The sequence below is a fragment of the Pleurodeles waltl genome, chromosome 7 (genome assembly GCF_031143425.1).
Source record: "Pleurodeles waltl isolate 20211129_DDA chromosome 7, aPleWal1.hap1.20221129, whole genome shotgun sequence".
Lineage (NCBI taxonomy): Eukaryota > Metazoa > Chordata > Amphibia > Caudata > Salamandridae > Pleurodeles > Pleurodeles waltl.
Window position 1 is genome coordinate 1,291,114,559 of NC_090446.1, and position 27,856 is coordinate 1,291,142,414.

Below are 27,856 nucleotides of genomic sequence, written 5' to 3' on the forward strand. Positions count from 1 at the left end.
CAATGTGTCCACAGTGGAGTAGGGGCGCGGATTTTATACCCTTAGCATGGTCCTGTGTCCACATTAATCATTTTTGGATGGCAGACACCCAAGCACTGCCTGGATCTTGGAGACCGTAGACTCTACTCTACACGTTTGCCTTTTGGGTTTTGTAAAATGACTGCAGCCACCTAACCCAAAACGTGTGGCCAAACTTTATTGGCAAAAGGGAGGGGGGCGCTGTCTTAGGGGGCAAGACCGGCCCCTAACTTTGATCAATGGCTGATTGATATGACTTATTGCAGGGACCAGTTGGACACATATGCAGAGGAGCAACGGGTAGCACCGAGGCCCAAAAATATCTGGGCACTGTTTAAAGCGTATCTGGTCAGCAGCGTCAGTAGACTAATTGGCAATTTACACACAGCTCTGTGTGGAGACTGCAAGCTAAATCTGTATCACGCAGAATTGAAGGTATTGTAGTGATGCATATGTGACCAGCACTAACTGTGTTGATGTGAATATACTTAGATTGCATTGTTTACTGACATGTTTGACAAACTGATAAAAAAAGATGGATTGAGGCACAGTGGAGAAGGTGTAGGTGTGTTTTTTGCGTGAGATGAATTTTAAGAGTGAGTCATAAAGTACACATTGTGTGTATGACAGCCATAAGGGCACGTCTGTGTTTTGGGGGACCATCTGGGGGTCTAGCGTTGTGGTAGTTTAACATCCGCTGGAAACCCTGTCAATGATTTGCCTGCTCTGCCTATGATGTGTGTTTATGTGGCTGTGATGCTAGTGTGTAGAGGGTTGCTGCTGCTCTGAACTGGCACGCTCAACAAGAGGAGATGCACGGTTGGGTGAGAAAGGCCCAGAAGACCTTTGAGTTCTGTAAACTAATTAATGTGCGTTTTAGCATAGAGAATAGACTGCTCAGCCCCTCGGCTGTAACCTACCTGTGTTTGGTGCAGTAATCTTCTGGGTGTCAGTGTGACTGGCTGAAGGGGTCCTCTTGAGCTTGACAGGCACCCTCACCAGAACACAATGAAGAACTATAGAGGGAAGGCCCCGCTGACCAAGACGGGATTAACCACACACACTCTTTTTACGGATTTAAGATACTTTATTGCACAAAAAGGCAACTAGATATCACCTGTGCTGGGACATACAATGAAATATAAACCACCAATAAACAAATACAGATTAGAAATACAGATTTCAAATCAATTATCAGACAGATCACACTAGTGCGAACAAACACTTAAGTTGACAATTTCCAGATTTGAACCTTATTTTTGGGCAGTTGATAAACTCTGCCGGCCTTTATGTAAGAAGTGAACATGTATGCAGATGAACATGGAGGTGACCTGGCCAGAGGCTGAAATGCAGATAAATCTTCAGCAGGTCTTTCAGTTTACACGTGTTCTGGTCTGTCCTGGCGTATGATGCTTTCCCTCCTAGTCTGGTCTGTCTCTATTTGGAGCCTTTAGATGGCTGGTTGACACTTTTCAAAGCAGGTCTTCAGAGATTTGAAAAATAAAGTTTTTCAAAAGTCTGTACCAGTGGTGACTTTGCAAAATTTGAACAATTTGAGCAATCTACTAAAACTACATCTACATATTGATAAACTAAAAAAAAATACAAATCCTGCTGTTCTCTATCGACTTGGATCGATAATTTCGACGATGTTGTGCAGGTTACAGAGACGTAAATAAAAATCGGGCTCCATATTAAATGACAATGCAGGGTTTTCAGAACTGCAGAGAATGAAAGCATATCAGTCGGAAAGAAGTGGAATGAATCTTTCTCTATTACATCTGCTGCTTAGGAAGCATCTTCAGCTGGAAGTCTCACTTGGGGTTTCGGCTGTGTCAAGAGCATGCCAAGAAAAGTGTCTAGCTTGGGCGCAAAAAACTGCAACAATCTTCCTTCTTTGGAAGGAAAATGCAAAATAACTCGTTGTTTTTGCATGCGTTCGTGAAATCATTAAGAATGCAGTGAAGGAAAAAACATGAAAAAGTAGTAATTGAGATGTTGGCTAACACTTCTGCCTCTAAAACAAATTACATTTCCAAGTAAATAAGGCATTTGTTTAAAAAAAAAGTAATAAAGCTTGGAAAATCTTGCAAAATGTTTTAGATAAAAGTATAGGGCAAATTGTTTTAAACCAGCATTGAAAATAAATGTATCTAAAACGCAAAAACACACGTACGAGAAAAAAAAAATTAACTCTATTTTGCCAATTATTAATAGTGATTTGGAGCCAAATATACTGCTAGGAAAAGAAAACATTGGTACCAAATCTGCGTGAATAGCAAAGGTGAAGTTTAAAGAATAAATTGCACACGAATACTGTAATAGGCACTGTTCACAAATACTGTAATAGGTACTGTTGTTGGGAAAATAAACTATAAAACTTGTGAAATACACAGCCTTTGTAGAAAAATATATTCTGAAATATAACATCAAAGTGGAAGTAGAAAGCCACGTGCACAAACATCTAGTTTACAATGTATAGCATTAGAGAGCATATAAACCGAAGAAAATGCAAATCATTAAATCACAAAGAATATAACTAGATAAGTAACAAACGAGCACAAATGAAAAATCATTCAGTTATACCAAGGTACAGTAGCTGAAACGGAAATCAGGGCATTTTTATCCCCATAAAACACTGGCCATAATAAAAATAGCGTAAAGCGTAATAAGGAGCGATGCCTTTCATATTTTGGGGCTCATCCGAATAATGCAAAAGTAGCGAGAACCATGTACGTAGCACTGGTGGGTGGGAGTTGGGGGAGCGCAGTAAAGGGGTGAAAGAGATGACCGGAAAACTATCTTCTCATATTGTCTCCAACTCCCTGTAACTAGGTTACATAGATTATACTGAGTTGTACAACTTTGACATTATGTTCACCTACAGACTGGTGTAGAAGCAACATTGTCTCTTAGGGCCCTAGATATAATTAACTAAACAGAACCAGTGGCACCAGATACCAAGATTTTGAGGGGCCTAGTGCACCACAATTGTATTAGTCTTCTGTTATATTGTTTGCTTTAGAGACATTGCACACTTACTTTTTGTAATGGCCGGCTGGGGAAACATGATTTGCTACCTGTCGGCTGATACGCATGATTCTACAAAAGTGCATAGACACGGGTGCAAAGATTGCTGACGCACGCATAACCTATGTAACTCGGCCCATGCTGGAAGGCATGCTGCCTTTATTTGCCTTCGACGTCAGTCATTTTTTAGCTACTGTACTGCAAAACAACGTCACACTAAGACATTACGGTAAAGTCTGTGTCTGAAAATTGAACACTGAAGACTTTTGCATAGAATATGGTAAGATAACACAATATAGGTGTAAAAATACAAACATTTGTGCATTGTAGAAGCAGCCTAGCTGTGCATAGTAAATGGGATCAATTGATACCGGCAAAATTTAACAGAAGCAAGGCCCGTCACTAGAGGGCGCAGCGCACACTAACTTAGAAGAAGCTCTCAAACAGTATCTCAGAGTAATAAATACAGTACAAAACTGAAGATCGCAGCCTCTCCACTTTTTCAGAGGCTGCCCTGCTTCTGCTCTCATCTTTCTCTGACCATTTCCTCCCTAGGAGCACGAGAACTTCAGAGCTACTTACATTTTAAAAAAGATTACTAGATGACGCCATCAAGGGCACATTTTTTTTTCTTAACAACCGTGTGCCTTCTTGGAATTGTACACTTGGTTCACCTTTAGTGGACTCATTTCTGTATCACGACAGATTGCAGAAAGAAATGCTGAATTGGAATATGGCATGGAACCTCCTGATAACCTCACCTTTAAGTGGCGTCCTCCCCCACACAATCATACACCCAGCTGAACTATAAATCCAATGTAATGACCTGTCAGGATCGGACTGGGCTTTGGGCTTTTTTCCCATCAGGCAGCATTTCAAAGAGAGGGTGGGCGAAGTTACTGAAGACTAGGGGTTAAAGGTCGTTGGTTGCCACCTCTGTCAGTGTCTGTAGTTCCTCAGCTGAGCAGCAGTTGGGAGGAAGAGAAAGAGGGGGAGGGGAGGGAGGAGAGACAGAGAGAGTCAGTCCTAGAGTGTGTGAGTCAGGGGATGTGTCTAGAATGTAAATCAGGGGGTTGTGTGACATGCGGTTGGTGCACAGTTTCCGGTTTTCATTTGCCATGGCACTTTGGGCACGCCGCGCCGTCAGAAGACGTTTCTTTGGGGGACTATATGTTGCTGAGGGTAGTTTGGGGTTATTCTGTAACAGCATTCTTTCAATCAGACCCATTACCCTCACCGATTGTGATTGCTGTGCCAAACTGTGCCGGAGTTACATTCCCTCTACAATCTCCCGGAAGGAGCCTTGGGCCAGATGTAGCAAACGTTTGCGACTCGCAAACGGGCCGATTCGCAATTTGCGACAGTGCAAAATCGGAAATGGGATGCAAAAAGCCCATTTCCGACTCGCAAAAAGCGATGGGACCCGTTTGCGAGTCGCATCCGTTGCGACCCCATTTTGCGACCCGCAAATTGCAAGTCGCAATTTGCGAGTCGCAAACCTTATGCAATTGCAACTCGCAAATTGCGACTAGTCGCAAAAAGCCCAGTTTGCATGTCCCATTTACCACTAACTCAGAGCAGGTGGTAACCATTACCAAAGTATAAAAGGGGACCCAGAAGGCATCTGGGTTACTCAAGATGGCGGAGATATACCTGATAGCAGTGAGGAGGAGAGTCTACGCAGCCCAGCAGAGGAGGAGGAGGGGCCACAGACAGGAGAAGATATATAGAACCAGGCAGACTCTTTTTCAGCAAACTGAAGAGGAGATCTATGACAAATACCGCCTTAGCAGCGCAGCCATTCTAGAATTAATAGATTTACTGAAACCACAGCTAGAACACAAGACTCTGCGTGGCTGCGCCATCCCTGCGCATGTGCAAGTGCTATGCGCACTGCACCTCTTGGCCTCAGGGAGCTATCAGGGGGTCATTGCCGTGGCAGGTGGGGTATCCCAAAGTGCAGTGTCAAGGTTCCTCAGGGCATTCCTAGATGCCTTAGTCACGCACATGTCTCACTTCATATACTTACCAAGGAATGAGGCAGAAATTAACAGCACCAAGCTGGACTTTTACCGCATTGTCCACTTTCCTCATGTCATAGGGTGTGTAGATGGGACACACATTCAAATATGCCCCCCTGCTAATCTGGAACACATTTTCCGCAACAGGAAGTGTACCCACTCACTCAACATACAGGTTGTTTGTGATGCCCATTATGTCATCACGGACATCGTAGCTAAGTTTCCTGGCAGTACCCATGACTCATACATTTTTAGGCATAGTGGGATACATCAACGCCTGGAACGTGGGGAATTTGGAGACGGTTACCTCCTAGGTAGAGCCACAGACACTTGCAGACATTCACACAGGTCACTGTGCACGACAATCTGGACTTCCTGACCGTGTACTTTTGTGCCCAACAGGTGACAGTGCATATGCTCTCAGGCCTTGGATCATGACTCCGTTTTTAACACCCAGAACTGAATCGGAGAGGCAATACAACAGTGCGCATAAGAGGACCAGGAACCTGATCGAGCGCACCTTCGGACTGCTGAAGGCAAGAATCAGATGCCTCCACCGCAGTGGAGGCGCCCTCCAATACACCCCCATTACCGCTTTCAAAATTGTGGTCGCATGCGCCATCCTCCACAACATAGCCACCCGACGTGGGCTACCTCTCACCCCTGCAGACCCAGATCCTGATGATGAAGAGCAAGAACAACCACATCGCCATCATGGGGATAGGAGTCTAGCTAATCAAGGCAGACTGAGACGGGACCACATTGCAACGCAATATTTTGGACGGTACGTGTCAACTCCCACCATACTCACCTATTAACCATTTGTTAAGTGGAACAAAAATAACTGTTTTATTAATGTCATGAAGAAACTATATACAAGTTGAAATTGTCCATGGGCAGGAAAATGCCAACTAGTCATGTGGCACATTAACGCCATGTGCCACATGAATCTGTCCTGGCTGTTATCTATGATCTCCTGCCCCTCCTACCAGCCTGGCTGGTCCCTGCTGCGTCCATGGTGCTGTGCCTACCACTCCTCAGCACCCTACTGTGAGTGGCAGAGACACTGCTCACTGTTGAGCCCTCCTCCCAGGTGTATTTGTTAACTTCCTGGCTGTGATGCCATCATCATGTGCCAGGAAGTGTTTCCAGAGTGTTCTGGTATGCTTTCTGGAGTGTTCTGCTGCATCTGCAAGCAATTTTGAAGGTATTCGCAATTTGCGACACCCACTCGCTAATTGCGAGTTCGTTTTTGCACACTCGCAAACAGCGACCTCGCAAACTGCGGACTCGCACACAGCGTTGCGAGTCCGGCTGCGAGTCGCAAAATCGGATCGCTTTTTTTTCTGGCATTCCAATTTGCGACTCGCATTTTGCGACTCGCATCAACTCGCAAAATGCGAGTCGCAATTTTTATTTTTGCTACATCTGGCCCCTTGACTGCTACTGTTGTTGCAACTGAAAAGTCAAGAACACAAAGGGAGTACCTTGGTTGTTGCTTTTGGATTAAATACAGTCGTACACCCTGGGACACCGGTGATAGGCAGTATTGAAGATGGACACTCCCCTGTAACCACACACTGCCCCATGACACAGAGGCCTCACAATCTCCTAAATACCCTGTCTGCGCACATGGGAAATGCTTTGAAAGAGACTCAGTTCAGGGAGTGTTATATAAAAAAGAACTTGACATGGGCAATAGGTGGGGTGTCATGATGCAGAGAGGCAATAGCCTTGTAACTTATTTTGGACATCCAAAATCGTCTTTTAGGTTGACAGTTTGAATCCATTGCTGCCTCAAGTTACTGGCTTGGTGGATGAACAGTAACCCCAGTTCCCACCTGAGACAATGAGGAGATATATTGCTTTTCGCTGAAAAATTGGATTTATTTACTGCTAACTTGAGAGTTAGAAAATGGCAAGCCTATATTGTTATTTGCATCTTTGGGTACTAAAGTGCAAGTCTTGTGATCTAACTAGTCTGACTGTAGATATTGTTTTACAGTGCGTGAGCCCTTAGCCTTTGCCTCATTTAGTAGCTTCCTATTTAAACTGCGCGATTTTTCAATCACCTTTTTATTACTTTTCAGCACTGTAGTTATCAATAAACATTGGTAAAGGAGATCTATTAATAGTATATGAAAGATGCTGTGTTGTCATTGTGTGTTTATAAAGGATCAAAGGGCATATGAAGGTGATTTTGAAATGACTAGCTCTGACAACTAAGCAGTATAAGTTCCAGTGCAATTATTTCAGAGCCTCAGGCAAAATAACATATTGACATGGTTGCGCTGCCTTTCTCTAGCAATAAACACTTTTTGGGCCGATGTGTTAAAAGGTGGCGCCCCTTGTGGCTGTTGATTGTGATGCTGTAAAGCAGCTGCTTGCAGTGGCCTCAATGCAGCACGATCAGTGAGAAGATACCGTGGGTAGCTGTTCCCACACACCTCCTGTTAGTCCTCACCTTTCATTCTTTGGAGGGAAACAGATAACATAATCCTCTGTATTCTGCGTGTCTTCAGTCTCAAATCTAAGACTGACCCTAGAGACTTTCTACGAGTATACAGAGCTACATAAGCGTTGTCACTTTGTCGCCCACTACCTCTGATTTCTTGGAATTTACATGTAGGTGTACAAAGCAGCCATGAGCTCCTTTTAACTCTTTGACAAATCCCTTGTTGTTTAGTGAAGGAGTGTCTTTAAAAAAAGGAGGTTTGTCATATTTTTGTTCAGTTTGGGTGAGACATCATTTCACGCTCAAGTTGACATTGACAGTGTATGACACCAGTAGCCCCCGGTGTGTTTAAAGTGAATTGGACTTGAACCGGTAATAAATACATCCATCTCTTCCTCTTTGTTCCGAGTACTAAAGGTCTAATACCTTAAAAACAGGTGAAACCGAAAGCTGTTTTGATGTTTTTCCAGCAAGCGAAATTCTACATAAGGGTTAACTCAACTGCCTGCCATGAAGGTTTTCTGAATGTTTGCACATCTTGTCAGAAAACATACAGTAATTAGGAACCTTTCCTTGAGATTGAAAGCATTTCAAGGAATCAAATTTGCTTTACAACCTCCAAAGGTCGGGTGGTCTTGCTAATTTCTTATTTTATAATTTATAATAGCGAGATCAAACTTTTATTAATAAAATACGTTATTTGAATGGTTTAATGGTTGCGACTGGTCATTAAAAATGTTCACGACAGTTTTTGTGACTTGAAAATCAGTTGGTTTGCTTATTACAATATTTAGTATCGTTTTAGGAGTTGTAAAACTCTGCAATTGTCAATTCAAATGTTATTTAGGATCATAATAATTTTCCTGCAAGATTAAAGCCTCACTTTCACGATGGAGCTAAACGGTTTCATGAAAAAGACGGCAATGTCAAACACCTGCGACTATTTTTTCTGTTTTCAGGAATATTTAGTGGAAAATGGATGATGATTTTGTTCATGTCTTGGGCGAGGGAGGGGCATGTTAGAGTGTGACCCGTAGTATACACATCTAAATACTTGGCATGGTATACTGAGTAAACAGGCCTCCTGCGTAAATGGATCAGGGGCTGCCCTGCACAGTGGGCTACTGACATGCCATCCTTGGGGTATTCATTCCATGCTGAGTAAGCTGGGAGCCGACTTGTGCTGAGTGCTAAGGAATTTATAGAACTTGTTAAGTAGAAAGGAGGAGGTGTGGAGAGCAATAGCAGAAGCCCATGTATGGTAAATGTAAACAAAAGCAACAGGTGTGATCTGCATAACCCTCAAGGAAAGCTGAGGGAGACTGAAACTATAAGGGTATAAGTCGACATTGGACCCCACCTGCAAAGAACATTGCACACCTAAATTGAATTCAGTTGTGTAAATTATTCACACCTTCATTTGCGGGTGTACATTCACATTTGCGATTTACGAATCATAAATTTAGACTGGTAAATAGTATTATTTGCACATAAAATTACAGATGTGCTGTGTAAATGTATTTCTGTGCAAATCTGTTCACAAGGACGAACTGGGGGTGTTCTAGTGCATAGGTGAACACCTAAGTACATGAATACCAACAAACCTCACACATTGTAAATATTTCCATCTATCCCACCTTGGATATTGTTGGAGATGTAAGGACTGTTGATAGTCAGTACTATGTCCACTGAAGTGGGCGAGGACATTAGCTCTGCCACCATGATGGAGTACTTTCTGTCAAATTTAGAAATGGCTGCCAGCCCAGTGGCATTCTCTGTCTATTGAAAGGAACCGCCATCATGGCAGTTCATTTCAATGTACAAAAGTTTAGTGGACAGCTGCTGTCCATTTTGCCACCTGTTCACCAAACTTTAATTTTTTTTTTTTTTTTTTTAGAAAAAAGGGAGTTTATTTCAGAAAAAACAAAAAAAATCAATGAATCCCACACCCTAAGAATTTCTTCGTTATTTCCCTTTGGTGATAGAAAAAAACTGAAATTACACCACTCACCCTAAATAGGGCAAGTAGTGTAATGTCCTTCCACTGATGGGTCATCAAATAAAGTTTCCATCAGCAGAGCCAATGGGGGCTGCTTCATCAATAGAAAATCTGAGGTCTTGTGTGCGGACCAAGGGTTTGGTGGGCAGGGTAGTCTGCACGTTTGCAACAGAGTACCCTCTCTGCAAAACTATAAATCAGACAGTTTTTCCTGTCAAGGGCAACATCAAGGTCCTACATACTATTTATTTGTCTGCAGAAGGAGCAAACAAATTGATGGGGGCCCTATGAATGAGTGTTTTCTATATGTTGGCCTAAAACTAGTCACAAAGTACAGGTGAACTTGTTTCTCACTTTTAGCTAGATGAATGTACGCTTACTATATTTATGTAAATTGTTCAGCATGTAACTTAACATGTATTTGAGGCATGCTTGTTTCTTGCCACTATTGTCAGATAACCACGTTTTCAGCAATCTGACAGTCAATCACAATTCATTGCTATTATCAGATGCAAAATTTCCCAGGCTCAAATTAGATTTCCTGCAGGTTCTAGCAGTGCTTTTGTGCTCAATTTAACAACCAGCGCTAATAATGGGAGATAAAATTTGCAAAAAAAAGTATTTACACCCTTTTTTGTAGGTATTATTACTGTCGTTTTACATGTTCCATTCTCACTATCACCAGCAGTGAACAGGCAGTGGTAACAGAGCGTGCCAAACAAGAGCTATCACAAATTGTGTTGAGCTCTAAAGATGTGCCTCAGCAAAACCAAGCAATAATACCATTTGTTTAATTGGCGCATATAATATTAGAGGCACATTTCCATTCACTTGATTACATACCTATATAAAAATGAATATTTAATTTAAAGTAATTCATAAAATCCTTAAGTGGACATTTACACCCTACCGTAAGAGCAAAAAATAGGTGTAACAATATTTGCATTTGCACTTGCACATATTCAAAACTTAGCACAAATTGGTTGATTGTTAAATCTAGTAAAGAACCATGTGAACTCCTGGCACAAATGTAATACGCACCAAAGTATTTTCTGCCTAATAAGTTCGTTGTAGTGCAAATGGACCCTTTCAAAATTATTTAAACACGTGCTACTATTAACATACTAGAAAAATCAGGGAAGGAGGTATGGGAAACATACCTCTGCTTTTTGAGTTTGCTTAATTAACATTTTGAATATAATTCTCCCCAATTAAAATAGCACCATTTAAAGTTGTAAAACACTTTACAGCAGAGCAATGGAGGCACAATGGACCTCAAACGTAGCCTCCCAGATAAAGATATTGATATTATGTGTGTGGATGCTGGGGGATTTCGGATGTAGTGACCAACGCAACCAAGAGTGAAAAAAATCACTGCAAAGTCTTATCTATGCATAGATGTATGATTGAACTTCTGCAAACAGAGTAGTGTATAAAGGCAGATATGTTGGAGACCCTACTTGGGAAATGAACATGGGGACAATATACCCAGAAATTTAATTAGACAGAGAAGGCTTCTGCCATGCCTGGGGTTTTCAAGTTATACCCTGATATGAATGTGGAAACACAGGACTCCACCCGTGAAAAAAATCACACTGGTAAAAAGCTATCCAACTGTTCTTAGAGTACCAAGTCCATACATTGTAGGACCATTTTAGGTTATTGGGTTGGGTGGAGTCAGGATTAGGAGAGGGAAGTGTATCTTTGAGAAGGACAGACGGATGATGAGGCAGCATCTCAGCAAGCTCTACCAGAGCTATACAGAGACATGATGGGACTCTAATCCAGTCCTTCCAGCAACAAAGGCTCTAGCGTCAGAGAGACTAGTTCACTTGTGGCAGGGAAAGCACAGTGTATCCTTAGAAGTGATTGATTCCTCTAATAATGTGACCAGATAGGATTGTGAATAAATGAATGCAGTGCTTATGCCAAGACGACCTATCTCATCATGGTAGAATCATAAGCTCATGGTCTAGGGAGTCTGTTGCATTGAACCTACTTGCACCATGACCACCTCAAAACCTCTCCTCTTAATAAAATTGATTCATCCCTTACCTAGAGGCACGAGTTATGGAAAAGCACTGAAATTTGCTCATTGCAAGTCGTATGAATAGTAGAGTTAGCTGGAAATTCCACATTATCTGCTAATCTGCATGTCTGAGCACCTATAAATATGTGTTTAAGTCAAGCACCATTCAGTTGACCAATGGGCCAGGATGGCCAATTTTCCAGTACAAAATGTGATGATTAGAAAATGGTGACATTGTAGGCATTTACGGATCCCTATTTTATGTACTATGTTAAACAGTGTATTTTCATTTAATTGCGCACCATGTTCAGTTCCTTGCAACTCAACGTATTCGCAATATAGCCTTGACAATGTTGGCCTGTGATCGGTAGCAGCATGACAGGCATGTAAACAACTTTTCCTTTTGTTGAACTGACATTCTGTTCTCAGATTTTTCTTTTCTCACATCTATTTTCAAACTTCTCCCAAAATTGTTCTTCCAGGAAGTGAACATCCCTTTTAGTTGTCCTCCTGCAGAAAGTCAGTAATATATTTGGTCTCATCAGCTAGATCATCTAGACTCGTAGTGCTCTCTGTCCAACTTTCTTCTGGCATTGAAATGCCGCCACTGCTCGGGCATATGGGAGAACATTCAACCGAAATCATCCTGGAGCAAGAGTCAGCAGTAGTTCTGAGGTCTGTGCTGGCTTTCACTTGGAGATATCTAAGGTTATCAACCTTTTCCTCCAGGAACTTGGAGTTGTCAAGTCTTCTGGAGTTATTGTTCAGGTTGCTAGCTCTCCAGGTGGCATTGAGGTACTTCAGTGCTTCAATGGCAGGACTTCTCTTGTCTGGATTGGGAGCAAGAAGTTTATGAAACATCACCATGGCTTCACTCGTGAAGGATTTCCACTGTGAAGGTGAGGCTTGTTTGTCTGGGTTTACTTGCCACTTGGCAAACTCATCATACTGGTTATCAGAATGTAAAGCAGTGTCCCAGGGAAAGAATCCTGTTGAAATACAAAAGAGTAGCACCCCAAATGCCCACACATCAAGACTTGCATCCAGGTCCAAAGTTTCACCGGCCTCAAGGCTGCAAAGTTCTGGGGAGGAGTAGGGAAGAGTCCCAGACATGGGTGATACAGGAAACCCTTCCAGCCGAGTAAGACCAAAATCACCAAGCTTTATATAATGACAGGCCTTGTCAAAAAGAAGGATGTTGTCAAGTTTGACATCTCGATGGACCAGGGCTTTGTTGTGCATGAAGTCCAGGGCTTCGGCAAGCTGTAGGGCACAACGCTTTACAGTCTCTTCAGGAAGTCCAATCTGAGGATAGATAAAAAGACACTACTTTTACAAGCCATTTGAGAAGGTAGACCATCAGAATGAATTTTCAAGGTCTTGCTTGCAGTATATAATTTTCTGATTACTAGTATAAATATTAGGATATAATTGCTGCTGTGTAATGGCCTTTGGTATGTTGAGATATGCTTTGCTGATGCATGTTGGATTGATCCATTTTTCATTGAATCTGCTAAGTTGGGTGATATTGTGTTAAATGATATAGTATGAAGTACCATTAAGTAATTCTGGGAAGATGTATCATGGAGTAATATTGAGTAATTCTGTGTAGATTAACACATGAACCATCTATGCAGACTAAAATTAAGATAATGGTGCACTGAATTAGGTAACATTGAATTACATTTTATGGTATAGCATAGAACTGCAGTATCGTGTAGAAATGTTACACGTTTTATGTCAAGATAGGAGGGACAACACCTCACTTGTGCATTTGCTTGTTTAAAAAACATGATGTCCTAGTTCTGGGTACTCTGAGGAAAGAGCCCATCAAACAAAAAAAAACATGGGTAGTTAAGGAAGTACAGGTCTGGAAAGGACAAATGCAGCCCACATCTTTAAGGGTTTTAGGGACACATGTACGTAGCTTTTTGCACCTTGCAAACAGCGAATTTGGCTGTTTGCGACTTGCAAAAAGCACTTCCCGATGCACAAACTCAGTTTCGTGATTCATTAACATTGTTACCGAATCGCAAAACGGGTTTGCGACTCGCAATTAGGAAGGAGTGTTCCCTTCCTAATTGCGACTCGCAGTGCGATGTAGGATTGCTTTGTGACTGCGAACGCGGTCCCAAAGCAATCGCAGTTACCAACAGTGTCACACTGGTGCTAACACATTCGCAAACGGGAAGGGGTCCCCCTGGGACCCCTTCCCCTTTGCGAATGTCACACAAAACATTTTTTCAGAGCAGGCAGTGGTCCTATGGACCACTGCCTGCTCTGAAAAAATGAAACAAAAACGTTTCATTTTTTGTTTTGTTTTTGTAATGCATCTCGTTTTTGTTTAAGGAAAACAGACTGCATTACAAAAAAAAACTACTTTATTGAAAAGCAGTCACAGACATCGTGGTCTGCTGTCTCCAGCAGGCCACCATCCCTGTGAGGGCTGCCATTCCCAAGGGGGTCGCAATTTGCGACCTACCTCATGAATATTCATGAGGTGGGCATTTGCGACCCCCTTGCGAATCGCAATTAGTGTCAAGGACACTGCCCTACATTCGGATTTGTGACTCACAAATTGCGAGACACTCTGACTTGCAATTTGCGAGTCGCAAATCTGAACTTTGCTACAGGTGGCCCTTAGTGTGGTATTTCTGAATATGCTCTAAATCTCTGATTCATTTTCTCCCTTTAAGGCTATAGTTGACCAACTTCTCAAGAAGTGCCTTTTGAATGGTTTATCCATCAGGTACACACCTCCTCTCTGATACTTTTTGCATCAGCACTTTCTTATCAAAGTAAGTCAGTTTAGCCAATATTGATCAATTTCATGGCAATCTATGACAGACTCTGCTAGGGCTCACAACATGCCACCTCATTTCCACTGCCACATGAAAACTTTTGTGTGAATACAGAAACACATATTTGTACCATATTTGCATTGTATTTTAAATCAGTGCAGTGAAAGCAGTTGGAAGTTAGAGTGTGCACTTTAGAATGGACAAAGCATTGAACATTTCATTCTGATAATGTCCACCCAAATATTGATAGAACTGTCTTCTAGGCAAATGGACATAATTTTAGGAGTAACTACTGACTGGGAACATTAACCCTCTGGTTGCTTCTTGTCTGACCGCTGGCATGCTTTACAGCCTCTTTGATGTAACCTTTGTAATTACAAATCTTTTATTAGTAAGTGTCCATGCGGCTCTTACTAGTTTAATTGTCAGTTGTGCCTGTTATCAGCAATTAAAAAGCTGCAAATTAAATTTCAAGAAAGTCTTTTTAAAAAAATGACAGAATCTCCTTTATCATGGTTAAAGAGTATGTGATGTCGTACCCTACTACGTTGTAAGCAGCCAAGTTATATGTGATGTCACGTCTGATACCCTTAGGACTTCATTCATATTACACCACTGTTAGGTTACCTAAATATATAATTGGGAGTCCTATCATGCACATTCACAATAAAAGGCCCACAATATGAATCCACATGAAACGTAAAGGCTCTAGGAGAAATATGGGGACCCATTCCAAACTTTTAATTTCTTCCATAGAGCCCAGAATGGATAGACTGACGTAAAAAGCAAAATCTTTTCTAAAATAGAATTTAATTATTTAGTTATAGTCAACAGGTAAGTTGTTTCCATATAAGACATATTTGTGAATGGGGAAGTGACCCAAAATGTATGATCAACTGATGAAAGTGTCCTCTGAGATTTATGAAATAAGGATTGATCTCAGAATCTTTGGCATGTAGTTATGAATATTTGCCCGAGTGGGACATTTCAGTACACCTATGATACTATTCAACAACTAAAGAAGTACTGAAGGATGATCAAAACCAGAATGTGTGGTCCATTTATCTATTCACATGCTGTATTGTCCAAGGAGGAGCATAGTCATAAGTAGGTATTGACAGGGGTGGAGTCAGAAAGCCGAGGCAAAGCCGAGCACCATGCTCCACCTGGTCAATAATTATCTCTGTGTGCCCTCTGCCTTAGATAATATTGTTATTATAAATCAGACCCATAAACTTTGGGATAGAATTCACATGGTGTATTTTTTATTTTATTAATATTAGTAATAACAATTTGGTAGATATAGGTTTTGATATTTCTAGGTGTATAAACTATTTACCGGCAGATCACATATTTAAAATTAATATATTTGAAATTCTTTGGGTAGTGAGAACCTCCAGGTGAGTTTCTTTTGCAATATGTCATTCTTTTTTTCACTTCTCCATTTTGTTTTTGTTAATATTTGCCTCTCCCTGTATGAAAATGCCCTGGCTTGAACATAATTTTTATTCTGAGATAAATATAAGAAACACATAAAAACATTATCTATCTATCTATCTATCTATCTATCTATCTATCTATCTATCTATCTATCTATCTATCTATGTATATGGTCTTTAATAAATTGATCTCTATATACCTTATTGATAGTTTACAACATGACATGCATACAGAAGTACTTAACTGAATCACATTTTAACCTAAATAAGTTTATAAATAAGACTGACTACACAATTTTGATAGATTTGGAGCATGTTCAATAAGTAACAAAAAAAAATAGAAATTCATGTTTCGAGGACTCATTTCAGGACCTTGTAGCAAACAAAAGAGATTAGAACCATTTTAATGTACTTAACTAGTCTTCTGCAAATGAAAGTGAATAACTTTAAGGCTGTCTTCTCCTGCATCACGTCTCCAAGTGCAGACACATTCTGTGTGCTACGTAATCACTTTTTATTAGAACTCTGTTATGATTACAGGCATTTCTTTGTGGAAGGAGGCTTAGTGATATATATGTATTAATACTGTAATAAGGCTTGCCTCAGCTACTATCCATGGATCATCTTGGTAGATGTTGACCAGTAGAAGCCAATTAAATTGAAGCGTTTAGTAGCACATAAATTACAAATTTAGAAGCTAGTCTGTCAAACAATTTATATGATGGAATTGAAACTTTTTAGAGTTGAAGAATTGAAAGCACCTACAGCACCTAATTATTATAACTAATATTGTGTTTGAATGATATGAGAGAGAGAAGTGAATGGCAGCTTGCAATACAATTTTCTAAGTAGATTGTAGAACCTAATTGGAGGTTCAACAGCTCTCACCATGGGCATTAGAAGGCTATACAACCAAGCACTATTCAACTTGAAAATTGTACGAAATTCATGAGTAGAACTATCTCTGTGAATGTGAAATATCAAGAATACTTAACCTACCCCGGGTTCCATGATCGAGAAAAGATCTCCAGCTGACGCCAGCTCCTGTACAAAGATGAAGTATTTCTCAGTCTCAAAGGCAATTCCAAATGTACCAATGATTCGTGGGTGAGAGGAGAGGCAGAGTGAAATGCAGTACTCAAGAAGAAAATTTGAACGCCTTGTGGTTTTCTTCTTCATTAGCTTGAGGGCCATGGCCTTGCCTTACCAAAAGATAAATGAAATGTATTATTTATGTTATTTTCTATTATGTTAATGAAGATTTGTATTGTGCAGTATTACACTTGATATGGACTTACGAAGGTGAAACACTGTTCCATTTTTCCTTTTTTGATATATGTTAAATTACATGCCGACATGTAAGAGCTCTCAGGCTGTGGATTTGGAGTATTATAAAGAAAATATTGTAAATACCTTTTACCTTTATTATGCTTTCAACACTTGTCATGACAAATGGTGTTGACAGTTATGAGAAATTGATTTTTTAAATCCATAAAATGTGACCTACGCCTTGAACTCTCCAAAACTAATGATTTGGTTCATTGGCAGTTGATGTGAGTGTTTCTGTAGGATCCCCTTGTAGTTTAGCAGTGAAAGTTAAGCACAACTTGACAAACAGTCCCTACAGCTCATTTTAAATTCATAAATTTCAAAGAACCAATTCATCATTTTCTAACCAAGCAGAATCTCTAATTGCTCTTTCTGAATTCTTCAAGCAAATCCATATTACAAAACACAGAGAATCTTGAAACCTCAGCATCACACATAGCATTTCAGCATGGCACTATTATCTACCACTGACCATCTACATTCTCTGCATTCATCGGTGAATTTATCAATGTAATGACCTCCTAGCTCCTTTCACCCCTTCAACACTAAACTACTTGTAGAGTCTAATATTAGATTGAACAAGACTTCTGAGTCTTCCACATCCAAACATGTACCATTCCTCACAGCCAGCAATCATACACAACATTGTCTCAAATCCATGCATGGCCATGTCTCTATTACTGACCTTGATATGTCAAGCATGACTCTATTCAAACTTCTGATGTCATCAGCTTGTACTGGACTAACCAGTTCCTACTCCCATTTTCATATCTCAGACCACTAATTCTTCTGTTCTAAGCAAAGGAGTATATAAATTGGCTGGAGAATACAGTAACACTTTGCAAAGAAGATTTGAGCTCTCTTATCTCCTCCAAAACCAGTTTTCTCATTCAGACCTTTAAATCCTCTCTCAAAGACATCATTGATGAGTGTGCCACTCTCTCTAAGAAGATCTTAAACAAGAACAGATTTTCTAAATGCTTCTCCTCTATTTTCAGCCTCAAAAGACACTTCATTCGTAATCCTGAAAGAATCTGGAGATTTTAAAAAAATCACTTTTTCCCTACATCTTGTAAAACGAAAACATTAAAAATGATCTTCTCCACTAAAGTCTTCTGTCTAAAAATCTAAACCAACTCAGCTAAAAATAGATTAAAAAAACCTATTTGATATCACAAACCCACAACTCCTCCTTTTTACTACAAGATAATTCTAGTTTCACTGTTTACGGTTCTATTTTTGAATAAGAATCACCAATTTAGTGAAAGAAGAACTCTTTCACTGAAACAAAAGTAGCATATTTAGGGAAAAACTAGGTAGTACAACTGCAAAGGCTTCTGCACCTCAAACCAAGGTTGCCACAACATGGACTTAGACCCAGATTTACTAACAGTTCACACAATGCAGCTCAACAAGGCAAGTTTCTGCGCTGTGTTGCGTGAAGGGTAGATAGATGTATTGTGCCATATTTACGAAGAAGTGGAGTTGTTCAGCTCTGTCTCTGTGCTGGCACACTTGTGGCTGCCTTGTGCCAATGCAGGAACACTTGTACCATGGTTCAGGGATGTCTGTGTTATGGTCAGGATTGGTTTTGTTTAGGAAGGAATGCCTTCCTGCACAATAACAATCCTTAGAGGTGTATTCCTCTTTTTATGTGTGCTGCAGAATGGAACACACATGCAAAGAGGAAGTAACAGGGAGAAATACAAATATTTCTCCTCGTTATGCCAAGGTCAGGTAGGCACACAATTTAGCACAAACCCAGGTTTGCTAACTTTAGTAAATCTGGGTTTGTGTCAAAGTACATGGGTGGGTGTACGGGAATGCCACTGCTCCAACAATGTCTCTTTGTAGGTATGTATTTAGGTATACATGTAAATGATATCAGTTTAGCTCAAAGATGGCAAAGAGGCAGTGGAGCACTGTATGGAGAAAGTGGCAAGAATACGGTCAACAATTGATTGAAGAGAAAGCTAAATTATTTTTCAGAAGGGTTGGACACTTACTGCATCAACATATAGCGTTCTTTAAAGAGATGCATCTTTAGTTCAATCCTAATTTAGAGCATGGTTGGAATGGGCCTTTTGAATACAAGGATGTTGGTCCAAATATTGGGTGCTTGGATGGAGCCTTGCCTTCTCATCCTCCTTGATTTTGAGCGGAATTTGAGAAGGGCTGTAGCTGTGACTTGTGCACCTCTGGTGTGCATCACACACCTCGAGGCTATGGACGCTGTTGAGTATAATACATCTCAATTGTTGTTATCTTTTACTAAGCACATAGTGGATAAGAGGGGACCAATAACCTTCACAGCATTAGGACCCATGGCACCTTTAATAGAGCTCTGCCAAACACCACCAAACCCATTTAGATATCCTGAAAAAACCAGTGTTTATCAGTGGAATGGTAACAAAATGGTTAGAATCATTTATCACTAATCACACCCATCAGATTCAAATTGGCTAACCCTTCTCTGATCATAATCCTATGCCATATATTTCACACTGGTACCGCAATGACAATGTATAATAAATTAGACTCTCCTGTAATCAACTAAATGATTAGACCGGTGCTGCAGACTGTACACTAATGGAAGGAGCACAAATACCCAAACTTAAATTTCTTGAAGACTCATTTCCTATAACCCCTCCCAAAAAGTTATAACTGCAGATGTATCTGGCTCAAAACCATATAACATACTTCCATTAGCTCAAATTGTATCACCACTGCCAAACCACCTGGATTCCTCCTGCATTAATTCTTCTTGTATGAAAACCTTAACATCAAGGAACATAAATAACTCAGGACCTCAAACACAGAAAGCATTTACCTGAAGCACAGGATCTGAAATCAGCAGGTGGAGCATTGTTAATTACTTGCGTTAAGTATAGCTCAGCTCTCCTCAAAATGGACTGACTCTACTTAGAGATGTCTGAGATATCTGACTAACACAAACAACAAATACATATCAACCCCAGTCCTTGTTTTTGTTAGATGGTTTCTGGCTGACACAGGAAGCACTTTGAGAACTGCTTCCCTCACTTACAAATCCTTACACTTCAAAATATCCCAGTTCAGATGATCAAATGTTAACAGTATTAGAAGTCTCTCAAGTTACGTGATGGGAAAACCAAAAATCTCTCCGTACCCCTCAAAGGAGGATGACGTGCACCTTGCGCAGACCTTCCTCAAGAAATGCGTCCATAGCCTGGAACAGTCTGTGAGCATATATGTCCAGAGATCCACGTCTTTCTATGCCTTCAATTACTTTCTAAGAAACATGCTTTGGGAGAAACATTTTCATGTGACTGCATAAGCCCTTTCCTTCCTGCTCACTGTAGTAACTGCCATTAATGTGTTCTACTAACTGTGTCTTAGGAGAGCTCACTCTTTATGAGTTATGCTAAGCATCATGGTGTAATTAATGTATGTATTATTATATACTCTACCCCAGTTATCTCATATCACACAAGCAGCTTGTTTACCTCTTTAGTGCACTTGGCTATAACTTGCTGACATCTTATTGGAGTAGATTGTTAATTTTACTCCAGTCATTGCTCTATTTCAATACTGAAATTGTTCCACTGACTGCTAGTGATACTTTACAAATGATTTTTGCATCACTCTAAAATCTCATGTTGGAGCGGTCTGAAATTGTTTCACCATTTGTTTCTTCTACTCATATTATTGCCTCTTTTCAATGTTCTACTTAAATTATTACTCCTTGTAGCCCAGCGTAATAATATCCCTCTATCTGAGTTAAACTGCTGGTTTTACTCTCCTTACTCTCTGTATTTTTTCATAATATGCCTCTTCTATATGTAAACAGTGTGAAGCACCATGACACCCAGATGGATGGCTATTGATCGTTTTGATGGATTGGAGTAAACAGGAAATGTGATCAATATGTCCAGTTTTTCTTCTCCTTGCACACTGATTCTCCTAACCCTTAATATCATGATTTGGAGGATTATTAAAATGAGCAGATAGTTCACATGTTTATCTCTAAAATGGCTCCTTGTGTATCCCTTTTTAATTCATATTTTATTTCATGAAACATATCTGTGGGCAAGAGGCAGAGCTCTTTCAATGTTTCAATGAATCAAGAGTAAGCATGTATGACAATGATAGGCTTCCCTTGAATGGAATGCAGAAGCAGATTACCCCCTGCCCTTGTTTTGTGACCCCGATATTGTGCCACTTCCTCTGTCTAGGTTGCTAAATCGGTTTCAGCTGGAAGCCGGGAGATATTCCTGGACTGTGCACCTGCCCCTTGTCTAAGTCTTGAACATGACAGGATGGATCAAGTGCAATAGAAATTCAAGAGGCTATTGGAACTCATTAGCAGATACTGGTGTGAGAGCAGACTTAGAGTAATGTCTACCCAGCTACAGCACCCCGGTGCACTGTATATGAGAAAAATCACAAGTCCTCTGCTAATAGGCTGTAGGCCAATGTTGATGCTTGCAAAGACACTGTAGATTACATTTATATAGTTCTAAAACTACTTTACTTGTATTTACACCTGAGTCGTTGTGCTTCTGTATACAGTTAAAGGAGGTGGGTGTCACATCCTCCATCCATAGACACTTGGGCTAGTTCATGTGTGAAGGGATAGTTTAATACCTTTCTAATTGCTTACTCCCCCCTACCTGAGGAGCTTGACTGGCACGTTACATGGTGTTTAATGTTCCCTACCTAGGAATGCATTATCGATTTTCTTCTCTCCTTCCTCTTTGTGATTGGCCACAGGAAGTGGTGTTAGTATCTAGAGTGTCTGTTTGCTTCCAGGCCCTATTTTTTAAATAGATGATCGTTCGCTATGGATGAAAATGCGATAGTCCATGGTCTCACCAATTCAATGTTTGTGTATGTGTGAATGGCTTCCTTACGATATGGTCTCCAAGTTGTTGGACGTCTGAGTGGTTCCTAATAATTAGGTTCTCATTCAACAGTCAAGGTGTTCACAAATACTATTTTTCGCTAGTCTTGCTGTGAATGTATTATGTAGAGAAGCTGGTTAATAACACTAATGAGTCCCTTTGGTTTTCGAAAGGACAGAAGAACCACTGTAAAACTGCTTGAAATGGAGTGCACCACAAACTTGCAATCACAGATTGACAACAGGTGAATCAAGTGCAGCGGCTTGTCCATCTCCCAGGTTACCACCTTGCAAGCACCATATTCCTCCCATTCCTCCAAATGCATTTTTTCTTTGCTGGATCCTATAGAAGACTCAAGCAGGGAAAACAAACACTTGCTCTAAAATACACAGAGTGGTGTTGCCTTCCAGAAAAGATCAACCACTTTGGGGTTGTATTTTTGAAAAACAAAAATGAATGCTATGTGGGCCACATCAACATGGTGACCTACTTGACATCCGATGGTGAAGTACCATCAGTTCTGCCTTCTTGATGCACCATTTGGTAGCAATGGTGCTAGTTCATCTGGCATCTCCTCTCTGTGAGATTTTAAGCAGTTGCCCAGCACAGAAATTTATAAAATTGTCTACAGGGTAGTGTGAGAGAACTGACCATAGGTATGTGGGTCCTGGAATAGGACATCATTTTAGGCAGGGGTGGCTCCTCCGTTAGGGCTTAGGAGCTGCCCCACCAGCAGCAGCATGAGCTGCAACCTTTAGAAACAAAACAACAATAAACGCTGTTAATTGTAATTTTGTTTCTAAAAGGGCGGAGCCATAGGGGGTGACGAGCGTGGAGGGGAGTGCACAGAGCACTCCCCTCAGTGCGCATGTCTGTTTGGCCAGCCTTCTCGGGCCGGCCAAACACACATGAGCACAAGGGCTCTCTCCAACCTGGCACTGTGGTGTTGAGTTGGAGAGAGCCTGAAGAGGCTCCAAGGCTGCTCATGGAGCTCTGAGCAGCGTCATGATTGGGGCCGGGCAAGCTGGAAGCCTGTGCCTGGAGTGCAATGGCGGCGAAGCTCTAGCAGCGTGGCTACGAAGTAAGTAATATATATGTATATATATATATATTTGTTTGGCCTCCCCCGCCATGCCACCATGCCGAGTCGCCATCCGCAACTGATTTTGGGGATTCGTTTCCAGGATGTGCATCTGTCTAGCTGTGGCAAGAGAAGAGGGAGGGTTCAAAGGGAGCTATATAGAGGAGAAGTCGCCTTGGCAGGGTCAATCTGGATACTGTGATGGTATATCCAGGGTATAACCAACCTGGAGTTATCGTCCAAAACATCTCCTGCTATGCGGGTTGCAGCTGTTGTATGGGGAAAAGCAGTACTGCAAAAATGGAGAACACAAAATATGTTAGTGAGGTAGACGCAGCAGCCTGCTACACTGGCATTTTGACATCCAAACTGTTAATCTTTAAATTATATTTTTATTGAAAATATTTGTAGTTAGTCACAATCTTTGCACTGCATGGAGAGCTGTGCCTTCATGTGCCTTTTCAATTTTTCTGGATGACCCTCTACTTTTCCCCCAGTGCACATGGCATCAGATGCTTTTATTTTATTTTATTGAAGTGGAGGGTGGCAACTGTCCCCTTACAAGGGGCGTGGACCTTTTTACTTACTGTACTGAGAGGGTCAGCCTACTTCTCATTGAAAAATATTTTGTTCATCCAAACTTTGGGGTCTTCAACTACTTCTTAAAAGTGCACTCTGTGGTGTCACAATGCTTGTCACACAAGAGGGTGATTCTGTGCATAAGAACCAAATTCTCTTTTGCTGCCATGTTGTTGAAGTCGCCAATGGGCCAATGCCTCACCGTGCATATAAGAGATTCACCCTTTGTTAGCTTCTCAGGATTGAAGCAATCCATAGCTTGAGATGTGAAATGCTACAGTGCACTGGTGGAAACCAGGTTCGCTACCTGTGAGAATGCAGATACGGATAGATGGCCCTAGTTCTGTGAACTGTTTGGTAGAGGACAGGAGCTGTATTGCTCAAGCTACAGAGGAGTATCCTCTGACCTTGAATTTCAGTCCAAGATTCTTTTGACTGAAAGCCGTATGGAGGGTGGTTCTAAAAAGTAACCTCGCCAGGATCCATGACCTGCAATCCAGCTGCCTTGGACTAAACCAAGAGCAGGATATATTGTGATACAGAAGGCATGATGCTGTGGTAGTGGGGATCTCGCCTTAACCCTCTAGACCCATTAAGTGTGATCATTTGTCTGAAAGTGGCTGCCCTAGTCTCAGAATCATCTGACCTGTTATCTTGCTCCAAGTTTGAACACTTTGGTTTCGTTGTCTCCACTGGTGCCAACTAATGCAGTGCATACTTCAGATATGAAGTTGTCCAACCACCAGGAAATTATTACAACACCTAACAATTTTTTCAATACTGTCCACTCAAGTTTGTTGCACCGAGTAACTGCCAGTCGTGAGGTATGAATACATCCATTACTAGATGGCATCCTGAACACTCTGTTCCTCCGTCAGATTATAAAATATTACCAGTTCACTTAAAATTCAGATCATTAACAGGACAAGACACGCTACCTTTCTGGCCCGAAGAAAGTATTTGAATCATTGACAAACTACACTTTCTGACAATCTAGTTTGGATTGATTCATTTAATTATTATATCTTCTTCACTCATTCAAACCGTATTCACACAATAGTATTGCCTGTCGGATATCCTTACACATAGTGGCATATTTAAAATCCCCTAGCGCCACTGAAGCGTCACTTTTTGTGATACTCTGGTGACATTGTGCACTGCGCCGTATTTACAAGGTGGCGTTAAGCCCCTTCACATGCACCACTTTGCGTGGAAGGGGCATGCAATGAGTGTTGCTCTGGGTGTTCCACAGCAACACCCATTGCATTTTGATGCTGCCCCAGATTTACAAGATTTCGTAAACTTAGGCAGCGCCAAAATCAAACATCACCCCAGGGGCTTTCATTTCTCCTCATTTTTGGTTCTGCATTCTGCAGGACACATAAAAAGGGCAAATCACCATTGAAGATTGTTGAAGATATCCCTCCCCGCACAAAACAATCTCCTCTACAATGCAGTCATTCTTGTACCATACACAAGGGTGGTTGCGTTGGTGCCCGGTGCATCCCTTAATTTTAGAAGTGATCCAGCACAGAGCTGGCAATTTTGGCCCAGCGGCTGCACTGCACCACTTCTTGTAAATATGCCCCATAGTTTCTTGCTCTGGATCAGTCACTTCAGATTTGATCCCCCTTCTTGAGCTCCCTGGCCAAACGGATATTTGTGGTACTTTAATCTATTAGAGGGTAGCTATTAGGAGCCAATGCAATTTGTGGTGTTATGTAAGCAAGACACTGTTACCTCACAGTAGCAGTCAGCATTGATCTGACCACACTCCAGTTGGCCTGAAGAGCCCACACACATGTACAAATAGCATTTTTTCTGACAGTGTCATCTAGGTATTACCTGTTGTTCTTTCACTAAGTTGTTTGGCTCGCTAGTACAGCCTCATAAAATGTTTAGCTTTGTCGTAGGGTCCTGTCTCCTCTGGAAACGTAAGCCTCTTGCATTGGATTCAAATATTCTTAAATATAACATTTTTACACAGAGATTCAAATCTGGTTCCCCAGTTTCAAAGTTGGCACCTCTAGCAGTAACTCCTCTTCCTCTTGCATTCAAGTGCATATTTTATGAATCAACAAATGTTTGCATCAGTCAATGCATTTCCCACTTGCCAGGCCCAAACGTTCCCTTTTACTACAGGTAAGGCACCCCTAAGGTAGGCCCTAGGTATCCCCATGGGAAGGGTGAGGTGTATGTTAAATTTAGGACATTTACAGATGTGTTTTCCTGACAGTGAAATACTGTCAAATTAGGTGTTCAATGTTACAAGGCCTATCTCTCTCATAGGTTAACATGGGGCTGCCTTTAAATATCTCTTAAATGCAGTTTCCCATTGGAAGCAGATAGAGATATGGAGTTTGGGGGTCTCTGAACTCACAATTTTAAAATACACTTTGTGGTAAAGTTGGTTTTTAGATTGTCAGTTTGAAAATGGCACTTTTAGAAAGTGGACATTTTCTTACTTAAACCATTCTGTGCCTCTGTCTGCTTGTGTATTCCACGATCGGATCAGAATGACAGTTGGGCTGTTGCAAATTTCTCTAGACAGTGACACAAAGGGAGCTGGGGGTTAGCCTAAGTATCCTGATGAGTCTCCTGGACTAGAGTGGGGAGGGAGGAGCTGACACTTAAACCTGAAAGGGCTCTGCCTGTCCTCACACAATGCAGTCTCCAATCCCCTGGTGTGTGTCTGCGGCCAGGCCTGGGCAAGGCAGGATCTTGTGAACTTTTGCAAACTTCAAAGGCAGAAAGGGGTATAGGTAATGGACCCCAAAACCCTAGACTTTTAGAACACTTCTGGATCAAGAGGAACCTCTGCCAAGGAGAAGAGCTGAAAAGCTGGAAGAGGAGTACTGCCCCTTTGCTGTGTGTGCTTTGCTGGGTTGGCCTGCATTTGCTGCTTCTGCCTTAAAGAGGATAAAGACTAGACTTTGCTGTGAATCCTGCTTGTCTAGGTTCTCCAAGGGCTTGAAGTAGAGCTTGCCTCCTGTTGGAAGTCTCAGGGATATCAACGACTTCAGCTTCATCTGCCTACCGCACTGGGAACAGTGTAATTTGTGCTGCAACAGAAGAAAACCACAGCGATGCCGACAATTACACCATTACCTGCACTATGACCTGACGATGCCTCACGGAACTGTTCCCCACTTCTCACTGCGACCCTGGTCTCACCGCCGCCGCCACCTGATGCGTCACTGAGTCGCTCTTGCACTGTGACCTGTGGGCTCTGCACTCCACATCGCCTTGCTCACACTGCAGCCTTGGCATTTGAGACAATGCAGCTCCGCACTGACAACGATGCCGCTGCCTGCATCATGGCCTGTGGACACAGCTCGTGAGGCACATGAAGCACAGTCCTGTCCCGCAGTGTAGCCCTGGTCCACTGAAACCACTGTCATCGACTCCAGTGTTGTCAACAGACACCCTATCTGCACCGCTACCCGTGGGTGTCTCATGGAGCTCGTCCCACATTGCACCGATGCGTTGGCCTACCGAAGACAGCGCTTCAGCAACTGAAACACCACTGCCTGCACTGTGACCTGGAGACATTGCTCGTTGCACTTCAGGATGCCGTCACTGAGCCGCTGCCTCACTGTGACCTGTGGGTGCCACACTTCGCCACATCCTGCTTCGCACCGCAGCCCTGACGCCAGCGCTCCTGACTTTGTCATCAGCCCGGAGTTCGATCTACAATGCGTGTGACTTCAAGGGCCCGACGACCCCTGCACCGACCTCCAGAACCGACGCGTTCAACACCAGTGATGCCGCACTCTGGATCTCATTGCGAGGATCACAATGCCCTGCATTTCCAAGGTACTGTTTGTGGGCCTTACCGACACCGTAGCTACCCTGCAATGCCCGGCCGGCCTAAACTGTTGGATTTGTTGTTCACGATGCCGTGATATCCCCAGACAGAGCTATTGACTTCTAGGAACTGTATTTTTAAGTTAATTCTTGCAAAATTCATATCTTTATAACTGTATTTTTAAGTTAATTCTTGCAAAATTCATATCTTTATAACTGTATGTTGGATTTTTCTCGTATTGGCCATTTTTCTAAAACTGGTATGGTGTCCTTTTGTAGTGTTTGTACTGTATTACTGTGTGTGATGTGCAAAGGCTTTACACATTGCTTCTGAGATAAACCTCATTGCTCATGTCAAGCCACCAAGGGGGTGAACAGGGGTTAT

The 27,856-nt window shown here is 41.7% G+C and overlaps 1 protein-coding gene across 2 annotated transcripts in view; it reads right to left on the reverse strand.

The window, feature by feature from the left end:
- Nucleotides 1–4,804: 4,804 nt before the first annotated feature.
- Nucleotides 4,805–27,856, reverse strand: part of LOC138246188 (serine/threonine-protein kinase SBK1-like) — a 62,647-nt gene continuing 39,595 nt past the window's right edge. For both annotated transcript variants that reach the window (XM_069200516.1, XM_069200517.1), the window contains exons 3-4: nucleotides 16,792–16,994; nucleotides 4,805–12,857 (exon numbers count right to left, since the gene is read on the reverse strand). In XM_069200516.1, the coding sequence (XP_069056617.1) occupies nucleotides 12,051–12,857; nucleotides 16,792–16,994 (1,010 nt within the window). In that variant the 3' untranslated portion in view covers nucleotides 4,805–12,050. The remainder of the gene's footprint in view (nucleotides 12,858–16,791; nucleotides 16,995–27,856) is intronic.